At 37.4% G+C, this 12,488-nt stretch overlaps 1 protein-coding gene across 1 annotated transcript in view; it reads left to right on the forward strand.

Annotated features, from left to right (window-relative positions):
* The window catches only part of rttn (rotatin), a 97,441-nt gene that overhangs the window by 36,314 nt on the left and 48,639 nt on the right, over positions 1-12,488 (forward strand). Inside the window, exons 26-27 of the mRNA XM_067435475.1 lie at positions 1,220-1,364; positions 7,459-7,631. Of these exons, the coding sequence (XP_067291576.1) occupies positions 1,220-1,364; positions 7,459-7,631 (318 nt within the window). The remainder of the gene's footprint in view (positions 1-1,219; positions 1,365-7,458; positions 7,632-12,488) is intronic.

Below are 12,488 nucleotides of genomic sequence, written 5' to 3' on the forward strand. Positions count from 1 at the left end.
CACTAAAGTTTAGCGAAATTAGGAAATATTTAAGAGATCGTTAATTTAGTGCATATTTTGTTCTCATGTCACAAGTAATAATATCAAGCCAAGGTTTACTGAGTTTTACATGATTATTTTGTAGTGTGGTTGTTGGTGTACTAAACTAAATATCATCACCTCTGTACATTAGCCCACTTCTTCTCGATGCTTTTTCCTGTTAGTTTATAGAACAATTACTCCGAGTCGCCCTCTGTCGTTTCAAAGAATAGCACAGCGGTGAGCGTGTCAAGTATAAGCGCCGCGTCTGTTTGGGGAGGAGAGCGCAGTCAGTGGAGGCTCGCACAGCGGAGCCAGGCGAAAGTAAAAACAAGGCTTAAGCAGGCCGCAGACAGGCGCCGAATGCCGCCGCCGGTGTGCGTACATTCATTGAAAAAAATATGTTCAAATTTTAAAGACGTGGCGCGGTGCTGTATTTACTTTTGTATGACCTGGCAATAAATGTGTCGTTAATGTTGTCTTACTAAGAAACTTTCAATTTAATCAGACATGGGTTCGACAGTCAAGAAGTGGATAAAATCACTAACTTGCTTACTGCTTGCAGGAATATGGTTGGAATCGGCCCTTTCTTTAGTTTTAGATGCTGAGTAAATCCTGCTTGATATTGTCCCAGGTTAGAAAAACTTTCCGTGGTGAAATTGGCCGAGCAAGCGAACAACTTTGAATTAAATTGTTGCGGTATCCTATTTTAAATAAACATCAACCATTACTGTTGCCATTTTTTATCTGCGGGAAGGGTATGAAAAGTCCTCCCGTTCCCTGCACAGCCTGGAACATGACATTTATTTCCATGATCTGCCGTTTTCGCTATTCTCATGTTAAATTTGTTAACCTGCTGAACTCCCGATGATTCAGCTGCAGTTCAGCCTGACAATGAACATGTGCTGGCATGCAAATGTTGGGGGCGTACATATTAATGATCCCAGCGATCACGTCACAGTTGGCGTTATGTTGAGAATCGCTTGTTTTTCTGTGGTGTTTTTCCACAAACAAGATTTACATATGAAGGGGGAGGCAATGGTGTTTGAGACTCACTGTATGTGATGTCCATGTACTGAACTTGTTATTTAACTATGGCAAAGTTAATTCAATTTTTCATTCTAGGGCACCTTTAAAAATCTTACAATCCCCAAACTTTTGAATGCCAACATAAACTCTTCTTTTTTTATTAACTTCATAGATTTCTTATGGTACGCCCAGCTTGCCGTCAAGATGAGAGGCTCTTAGTAGACATCGTCTCATTCCTCAACACCTTCTTCAAGCAGAATCAGTCTGAATTGGACCACCAGGACCTAAAATGGCTTCTAGAATTACTCCTAAACCAGGTATTCCTGAGCCACATACCACAGCCGTGTTGAATCTGTTATGGAGTGCTTTCATTTCTCTGAGATTACAATAGAGAGACTTATATTACCTTGATAATTAAATTAACTTGCCCTCCTGCCTCAAATGAACACAGTGTGGTGTATTTATTAGGAGGAGCTAGATAAATCACACTGCGGAGCAATACAAATACATTAATATTGAATTAACACTTGTAACGGAGAGTCGCTCGTCAGCTGTCATTGTTTTTGTTTCATACACTGGGAAAGAATGGCTTTATTTCCTAAAAGTCTCTTCCCACCTTACCTAGCCTTAATGTGTATGTATGCAAACAAACCTGCCTTGACGCTCGACAGAGAACGCTGGGTTTGATGAAACGCCTGCTGGGGGAGGTGGTGAAATGCAGAGAGCATCCACAGTCGCTGGAGTGTTTCTCAAACATCTGTGCTGTCTAAATGAACGCCGGCACAACAGTGCTTTTTTTAGTGGTGCCTGCTAAGACAAGCACATGCTTATTAATATTCTTTTGCACAATTTTGGCATGCTGCATTTATAGCTTAAAACGCGTGGCTTACTGAAGAGGAGATATTTGCTTAAAAAAAAACATTAATGTAGACTTGCTTTGAAAAAGGACCACACAAATATCAAAGGGGAGGAATATCATAGAGATTTACGGATGGGTTTAAAAGCAACCTCTCTTATGCCTGGTTGTCTTAAGATGTACACCAGTAATGTTTTAATGGCACGTTTATAAAATCTACTTGAATGTATATATCCTGGCTTAATCTAAACCCTGTCTGTGAATCCAGGCCATAATGTCTTAGCAACTACTTAAAAACCACACAGAACACGAGGGCTGTGCGATATTGAAGAAAAATGTGATATGCAATATCTTGTTAAATAATTCGATATGCGATACGATATTGCTATTAGTGTGTAAAATCTATTTAAATTAATTATACATTTCTCACCTTTACCACCCACTACTACTACACTAACTATGGAAATAAGCGCAGTTACATTAGCAAAATATGTGGGAGAGCGTTGCTTTAATTTGACTATATTGCATTGCAGTAGGTAACACTTCAAAGTCAATACCAAATCAAAACTAGTTAGCAAATCATTTATAATTGAAAGAATTTAATGACCAAATCGGGTTGTGGTTACACTTAAAATAGTTACAAAATAGATGTATGAGATGATAAAAACTTATATCATTAATCATACCCAGCATGTATAGCAGAGAGAGAGAGAGAGAGAGAGAGAGAGAGAGAGAGAGGGACTGACCAATCAGACCAAACTTCCTGTAGACCCATTTGACCTACAGGCCCTCAACATCTCATTGTCTTTAGGAATTCCAAATGGCCATTCTAATAAGAAAGAGGGGTTGAAAACAGTAAAACAAATGTCTTTGTTCAATTTCAAATATCTTTGATTTTCAATTCTTTCAAAACACATTCTTTCTGGGGCATTGCTACAACTTTTGACCAACAGCGTTTTAGCAAAAATCTGACAGAATATTTAATGCCAATATTTAAAAAGAAAAACCTCTGCTTGACTTGGTAATATATAGTTATATCCACCTAAAACTTAACATCAAGAACATCCAGGCCAAGACACCTGAACTAGGGGTGGATGATTATTTTTATTTTTATTTATCTTTGTTATTAAAAATAAGAACTAAAAACAGTAGTCTTCACATGAATTAAATATACATTAAAGATACATCATAAAGTTATAAAGGTTATTCAACCAAGAGTACTGAGTGATTTTCTCTTTTTAATTTGTTATCTGACAGACAGCAGCTGACAGACAGCATGTTTACTGTATTAGCAGCCTGTCACTTTAAGAGCTAATGCATGGATCCTACTGACACACATTTGTTTTCTTTTCCCAACTGATATCGTTCACTTAAAGCACACCCAACTTTGTTTACATCAATACTCGTCAAGACAGCCATTTTGACATAACTGTGTGTACATTCACAATGCTGAAGTAGCCTATTAAAATCCTTCAGATATTGCGTGCCGTTGCGATATGCATATATCGATATGTACATTTGCGATATTTCGATATATTGCACAAACCTACAGAACACCGTAGCAACTACCTAGCAATGCCTTAGCAACCATCGCTAAACCCCAATCGAATGATAAGCAATGCACAAGGAACTTCTCAGACCACCCTAGAAAAATCCTTGCTTAACCACATAAAGCAACCACACAGTAGCCACCAATACCACCCATCAGAACGCCACACACTTAAAGGGTTAGTTCACCCAAAATTCTGTCATTAATTACTTGCCCTCATGTCGTTTCAAACATGTAAGACCTTCGTTCATCTTCGGAAAACAAATTAAAATATTTTTGATGAAAGGTTTCTGAACCATCCATAGGCAGCGGCATCATTGCAACTTTCAAGGCCCAGAAAGGTAGTAAAGACATTGTTAAAATAGTCTATGTGACTCCAGTGGTTAAACTTTAATGTTATCAAGTGACGAGAATTATTTTTGTGCCCCAAAATAAAACAAAAACACAGACTTTATTCAAAAATGTATTCTCGTTTGTGTCAGTGTCTTGCGCTGTTAATGTAGTGTAAACAGTGCAGCGCTTCCGGGTTCTATGTCAGAACAGCGGCTCATTGGCCAGCTCCTGCATCAGCTTCACATGCCGGCATTGTGGTGCTCTCATGAACAGCACCAATGATGAGCCGGCGTTCTGACGTAGAACCCGGAAGCGTTGGACTGTTTTACTATGTCAAAATCGTAGGAAAATGAACACAAAGTATTCTCGTTACTTCACAACATTAAAGGTGCTGTATGTAAGTTTTTCACTTTACTAAAACATTAACATTCCATGTGAGTAAAATTAGTTGTGGCGGGTGTTGATAAAAACTTACTAGCCAGTTTGGCCGGTGATGCATAAGGGATCACATGCATGGTACATAGATAATAGGGGTGTGCATTGGCACTGCCTTCACGATTCGATTCGATTACGATTCACCAGGTAACGATTCGATTCAATTCGATTCTACGATGCATTGTGATGCATCACAATTCTACAGCACACAAAGCAAATTTTTCATCAGTCATGATGCAATACAAGCAGATATTAAACAACAGATTGTATTGGCTGCTATGTGTCTCCTGTATCTTTGACATAAAAGTTATTAAATAAAATAAAATGTAATTAAATAAAATTAAATAAAATGCAATTAACCCTTAAATGCATGACTGTTTCACCAAACATTCTTACATATTCAGGTCGTTAGCGACCCGGATCTATATTTAACATGGATAGACCTCTACCTGTCGTGATAATATATAAAACTCCTGATTTTAGAGTAACAGCTACAGAAGAATAAAATAAAACCTATTTCGTTACCTTTTGGAGCTTGGAAGGATTCAGTTTGAGCAGATGTTTAATACCATCATCATATGACCTCGTCAGAGTTTACCAGTAGATTCAGCATCTGCGTCATATTCGCGATCTCGAGCATATTCTCCAAACTCATTTTCAACGTCTTCAAAATCAATATTTTGATCACTGACAGCTTCTTGACCATATCCATCATCAAGAGACAGTGACACTAACATATGATTGTGTTTAGTACTTGCTCTCTGAAGTAAATCACTAACCCATTTCAAGTTTTGCAGATTATAATTATTGTTTCGTTTTCTGTCAGAGGTAACTATGAGTGAAACGTCACTTCATCATTGGGTATCAGACATTGCCACCTTGTGGAATAAAGGTGAATTGCACATAATCGATTATGGCACTTTGCCGCATCGATGCTGAATCGTTCATGCCCCGCATCGCGATGCATCGCCGAATCGATTATTGTTGACACCCCTAATAGATAAGGCTCTGTTCTCTGTCATTTATCTCCCTGGCAGCACTTCCTACATTTCCCATGAACACGGTGCCGTATTGCTGCACAATGACGTTTCATACGCCCATTGGCTGCGCACAGTTTGCAGTGAAACGTTGATTTTTTTGAAGGGGCAAGTGAAAGAGAATTTTACTTGCCTGACTGTATCCTGATAAAAAAAAGTCGAAAAATAACTAGGGAATTACCAAAATGCAAGAATGATTCTACATTAATTTAGTGGAAGTGGTGATCGATGGTGGATAATAGTATAATGTATAATGAACTGACGGTAACAAGGTTACGCTGTTGATGCTCGTACAGCCTCTCGAGGAGAAATCACAACACATGAGCACAGCTCAAACAAAGAAACCCAATAACATACACGGTTAAACATTTTTACAAACTGTGGAGCTTTTATATTTATAACAACATGTTAGCCTACAGTTAAACAATATGACAGAACCAAGAGTGCTGTTTTCCTGAATACCATCACGACTGAAAATGACAATGATTTCATATGACAGTCCCATAAAAAATGTATTAAAATTAAGTCACTTACATTTTAGATGCTGTTTTTGTTAGATTTCAGCTGCAAAAAATAGTTCCAAACAAAGATCACTGCTGAACCATACCGCATCTCACAGCAACAGTGCGTCACTGAACAATTCAGCGTTCAAATAAATCGGTTGAATCAAAGATTCAATGACCTATCCGTAAACGACTGCCTCATTCTTGAGCGAATCATCCATTTGTATGAAATGTTTAAATGTCATTAAGACGGTTACTGCTGCCACCTACCAACATTTTGTATTTGTATATTTAAAAATATTTAAAACAATCTTATAACATTATTTAATGGAAATTGTAATTTTGTTTGTGTGTGTAAATTATTTAATTTGATTGGTAACAGCAATATAGTGACTTATTCTAATTTAATTTCTAGGTTAAATGAAAATAAATAAATAAAATGAAATATAATTTCATAAAATGCCCTTTATAACAGGTAAAAATATCACAAATATGCAGATTTAAAATATGTCAAAGCTGATTGAACACTTGTGAGAATATTGTTTCAGAATAATAACACAAATAAAAAAAATTATTTAAAAAAGCAATTAGCAACTAGCAATTTGTTTTTGTTTTTTTCCTCCACAATTTACTTGTTCGTTGGCTAGTGATCAAAAAAGTTAATTTAGATCCCTGCGGAGTTCACATACTCGTTCCTCAGAAAAACAATGCTACAGCCAGTTATTTTACTTTGTAATGTGCGTTCCTTGTCGTAATGTCTGTTTTGGTCTGTGCTATAACACGTACTCCCAATTTACCCAATAGTATTTTGACACCCTAGGTTGCCAGTTGACGGAAAACACCACGAATGGCTGCCATGGTAGCCAGCAAACAAACTGGGTCACAGATCGCAGATTCTACCCGACCTAAAAAACCTCAGCATCCATCTAAAATCTCTATGAACAGAAGCACATTAAAAGTGGATAAATCTACTCATCAACTTACAGTGTGTAAGCCTTTCAACATAAGTTGCGCTTGTTCCTGTTGCGTGTCCTGAAACTTGCAACCCGCATGAGCGTTGAGTCTGAGGAGGGGAAACTATTTTTTATTTACTGCAGTACCCATTTCAACCATTAGCTGTCATTCCTACATACAGCACCTTTAAGGTTGAACCACGTGGACTATTATAATGATATCTTTGCTACCTTTCTGGCCCTAGAAAATTGCAATGATGCTTCTATCTATGGTTCAAAAACCTCTTGGATTTTGGATTTGTTTTTCGAAGATGAACAATAATAAATGACAGAATTGTAATTTTTGGGTGAAATAACCCTTTTAAACATTGGTATCTGCCTAACAACCATTTAAAACAACCTAGGCTAGCAATCAGCTAGTGGCTCTAGTAACTAGCCAGAACACTAGCACAGCAACCAACATCATGACAGTGGGTTTAACATGGGGAACTCCACACTCATTTTCTTCAGAATGTGTCAAATCTGCTGTTGTCCCTGCTGTGTGAATTTGTAGGTAAATTATATGCAAGATGAAGATTTCTAGTTTTGCTGAATGAGGCAATTTTTTTTTAATAAAGCTGCTAATTTTAGTTGTCTGGTCTGTGGCAGATGATGATGTCATGTCATCAAATTGTGTTCAGCTGAATCAGGAGGTATAAGATAGCAGTAATTGACAGATTAAGTAGCTGTGTATTCATGTGTGTAGGAGTCACACACCCTGCTGAACATGTTGCTGAGTGCTGAACCGCAAACCCACACACAGATCCAGTCACAGGGGGAAGAGGACAAGCTTCAGGCCCACCTCAGTCACCGACTACAGAGAGAACTGACAGGCCTCTTCAACATTCTGCTGCTTCGAATGACACACACTTCTGACAGGTAACACACACACAGCGAACTCCGTTACACTGAATGAGTCACTTTCTCACACACACAAAATGACTCACTTGACTCATTTAACGACCAATTCACACTTACTGACTCACTCATATTCTCTAACACATGGAGTAAACCTTCAGACAGCTCTATCTATAGAACATACCCACACACACTGTGGCTCCTGAGACTATAGAAATTAAAGTTCTTCAGTATCTCTTTGTACTAACTGGTAGGCTTTAATAATTACCATTCAAAAAACAAAAAATCAAATGAATGTGCTCAGTAAACATACATAAATATTAATATTGTAAAATATTACAATGTAAAAGAAACATTTTCTATTTTACTATATTTTTAAAATGTGATACAAAGCTGAATTTTCAGCATCAGTCTTCAGTGTCACATTCAGAAATCATTCAAGTATGCTGATTTGGAGCTCAAGAAACATTTCTTCTTAATATTGATGTTGGAAAAATTGTTGTTCTGCTTAATATTTTAGTGGAAACCGTAATTAATTTTGTGCTGATTAATTTTCATACAAATAGTGGTGATTTAATGAATAAATTCTCTTTTGTTCAAATCACTTTCAGTAATATGTCTTGTTTTACCTTGCATCTCATATTATAATGCAAATGTTATAATGAAATAGGCCCATATAATTTACTATGATGCTATGAAAACGTATAATTTAATAAAAATGCAATTATTGTTGTCAATCGATTTAACTAATTAATTGCACATTTTCTGTAATGAATCACGATTAATCACATCTAACATTGAAGTTTTTAATATATTTTTATATTGTAATAATGTCACAGTTAATCTCCAAATAAATGTAGAAACAACATAAAACAACATAAAGGCTGTATATTTTAAATATTTGATCTAACAGGTAGGAAATAAACAGAAATTTAATAAAGTTATCATATACTGAATAAAGTTCTTAAATTATAATTTAACCATAGATTAATCCTTAAGGCTACAAAAGCTAAATATAATATACATATTAATTAATTAATATAACGTATTAAACTGAAAGAAATAATAATAATAACCCATGCATTTACATGTTAATTTTGAAAGCCTTGAATATAATATAATATAATATAATATAATATAATATAATATAATATAATATAATATAATATAATATAATATAATATAATATAATATAATATAAATTTTTACTGACGCCGAACTTTAGAAAACTAGTGTATTTATCAGGGTATTTTTAGTTACTGTAGCTAAATTTCTTTAATTTTTCATTGGATAGTTATGGAGTTAAAGAGATTTTGTGGAGCTCAAACCTTTGTCACCCACATGCAGACCGCAGCTCAATGTGCCCAGAATGTGGGCTAACACCTAAGCCACGGCCCCAAGAAGTTTCTAAAAACTTTTTTTCTAAAATATAATCATATCGCTTTTTTGATCCTGGTCTTTTTTCAAATCAAGATGATTGGTTTGCAGACCGCTGTGCATTTTAATTAAATCTTCAAATGTATTCAAGAGCCGTAGCAGCTATTGAGCTTAGCGTGCACCTGTGGTTAGTGAGGGTGTGAAAACACTCTGTCACATCTGTTTACTCCCCAAAACACACTCATTGAAACCATTTAGACCGACAAGGTAGATTTGTTATTCTAAACTCTTTCTTTTCTCTCTCCAGCACATGCATAAAATGTTTTACTATCCTCATTAAGAGACTTCTGCTTCTACCTGCCATCTGGGGGGAAATACAAATCTAACGACGTTTTTGATTTAATTTTGTTATTTATGGGATAACTCTCCTAAAAACTCCTTGAGGATACGTAAATTGGAAACTCCTACTGTTAGTTGTTGATGTATCAAGGCCCTGTAATGCAAATCTGATCTACGAAGACATTTCCCTGCATGCATTTTGTTTATGAGCAGCAATCTAACAGATATCATTTGTTCAAGGTGCTTGTTATGGTCCTTCTTATGATGAAACCTGTGAATGTTTTTTTTTTTTTTTTTTGCAAATTAATTTTATAAAGCAAAACAAAAATTATATTAAACTCTAATATATAATTAAAATTAAAACCTAATCGGGACATTTCAAATCTGCAACTTTTTGGTTACCAGCCCCACAACCACATATAGAGAATATGCACTTCTGCTTAAAAGTTTGGTGTCACAACAAAATGGAATCAAGCCACAACAAAATGGATTCAAGCCACAACACAATGGAATCAAGCCACAATGCAAGGGAAACTCAATGGATTAACTCAATGGATTAACAATGCATTAACTCAATGGAAACAAGCCACAACACAATGGAATTAAGCACAAGCCACAACCCAATGAAATCAACCATAACACAATGGAACAAGCCACAATGCAAGGGAAACAAGCCCCAACGAAACGGAATCAAGGCACAACTTAACGGTATAAAGCCACAACGCAACAGAATCAAGCCCCATCAGGCCACAACCCCAATGAAATCAACCACAACACAGCGGAATCAAGCCGCAATGCAACGGAATCAAGCCGCAATGCAACGGAATCAAGCCGCAATGCAACGGAATCAAGCCGCAATGCAACGGAATCAAGCCGCAATGCAACGGAATCAAGCCGCAATGCAATGGAATCAAGCCGCAATGCAATGGAAACAAGCCCCAATGATACAAAATAAGGCCCTAACGCAACGGAATCAAACCCCAACGCAACGGAAACAAGCCCAAACACAACAGAATCAACCCCCACCGCAATGGAAACAAGCCGCAACGCTACGGAATCAAGCCCCAAAACTACAGAATCAAGCCCCATTGCAATGGAATCAAGCCACAACACAACGGAATCAAGCTGCAACGCAACAGAATCAAGCCACAAAGCAAACAGAATCAAGCCACAATGCGTTACAACTCAACGGAATCAAGCCACAGTGCAACGGAATCAAGGCACAGTACAACTGAAACAAGCCCCACTGCAATGGAATAAAGCCCCACCACAACAGAATCAACCACCACTGCAACGGAATCAAGCCCTACAGCAACGGAATCAATCCCCAATGCAATGGAATCAGGCCATAATCCCAATGAAATCAACCACAACGAAGCGGAATCAAGCCGCAATGCAACGTAATCAAGCCGCAATGCAACGTAATCAAGCCGCAATGCAACGTAATCAAGCCACAATGCAACGGAATCAAGCCGCAATGCAACGGAAACAAGCCCCAATGATACGAAATCAAGCCCTAACGCAACGGAATCAAACCCCAACGCAACGGAAACAAGCCCAAACACAAAAGAATCAACCCCAACCGCAACGGAAACAAGCCCCAACACTACGGAATCAAGCCCCAAAACTACGGAATCAAGCCCCATTGCAATGGAATCAAGCCGCAACAGAATCAAGCCTCAACGCAACAGAATCAAGCCACAAATCAAAAAGAATCAAGCCACAAAGCAAATAGAATCAAGCCACAAAGCAAACAGAATCAAGCCACAATGCAAGAGAAACAGCCCCAACAAAACAAAATCAAGCCCAACGCAACGGAATCAAGCCTCAACTCAACGGAATCAAGCCACAACTCAACGGAATCAAGCCACAACTCAACGGAATCAAGCCACAACGCAACGGAATCAAGCCCCAAGGCAACAGAATCAAGCCCCACCGCAACAGAATAAAGCCCCACTGCAACTGAATCAAACCACAAAGCAAACGGAATTAAGCCACAACACAAGGGAAACAAGCCCCAACGTAACGAAATAAAGCCACAACACAACTGAATCAAGCCACAACGCAACAGAATCAAGCCCAACTGCAATGGAATCAAGCCCCACTCCAACGGAGTCAAGCCCCAATGCAATGGAATCAAGCCATAACACAATGGAATCAAGCCGGAACACAACTGAATCAAGCCACAATGCAACGGAAACAGGCCCCAGCGACACAAAATCAAGCCCCAACACAATGGAATTAAGCCCTAACGCAACGGAATCAAGCCACAACACAACGGAAACAAGCCGCAACGGAAAAAAGCCACAACGCAATGGAAACAAGCCGCAACGCAACAAAACAAAGCCACAACGCAACATAATCAAGCCACAACATAACGGAAACAAGCCACATTGCAACAGAATTGTTAGGATGTACCAGCAGACCGAGGTGTAAAATAGGTGACTGGGGACAAAAATACACGGTCCAGTAGTTTTATTCACCAAGGTGAAAGGCGAAAAAATATTATATATATATATATATATATATATATATATATATATATATATATATATATATATATATATACACAGTACCAATAGTGAAAAAAAACGGGAAAAATAATCAAAAAATATAATACAAAAGAAAATAAACTTGCAATATACGAATGTAAGTTGGCTATGCCAATGTACAAGCCCAAAAATACAAACGTGTTTCAATCTCTCCACACTATCCTCCTTTTTCCCTAAAATGGCTGCCTCTTTTATAGGCTTTGGCTCCTCCTATTCCTGGAGCATACCATTTTAGGGGAAAACCTATAGGTTACAAACAGATGACAAGACATGAACAAAAAAAACCTTCACAACATTTCAACTCTACAACATATATTATTTACATCCATTTACAGAGCTCAAAACAATAAAGACAAAACATATAAGGAAACACTTACATCCCAGGTTCTCTCCCTCCACCATGAGGTCAGAACTAAATGAAGTAACCTTTGATGAGCAAATGCTAGCTTAAAAATGGCTACTTTCCATTTGGCAAGTGAGAGGTGCACCCGAAGGTATGTGTTGCAGTTTGAAATGTAAACTGATTAAACTGTGTTAAACTGATACTGAATGAAATTAAATAAACTCTTATGTTGTAAATTATGTTGTTCTTTTTTGTGTGTGTAATGAT

This window comes from Pseudorasbora parva, chromosome 24, assembly GCF_024679245.1.
Source record: "Pseudorasbora parva isolate DD20220531a chromosome 24, ASM2467924v1, whole genome shotgun sequence".
Lineage (NCBI taxonomy): Eukaryota > Metazoa > Chordata > Actinopteri > Cypriniformes > Gobionidae > Pseudorasbora > Pseudorasbora parva.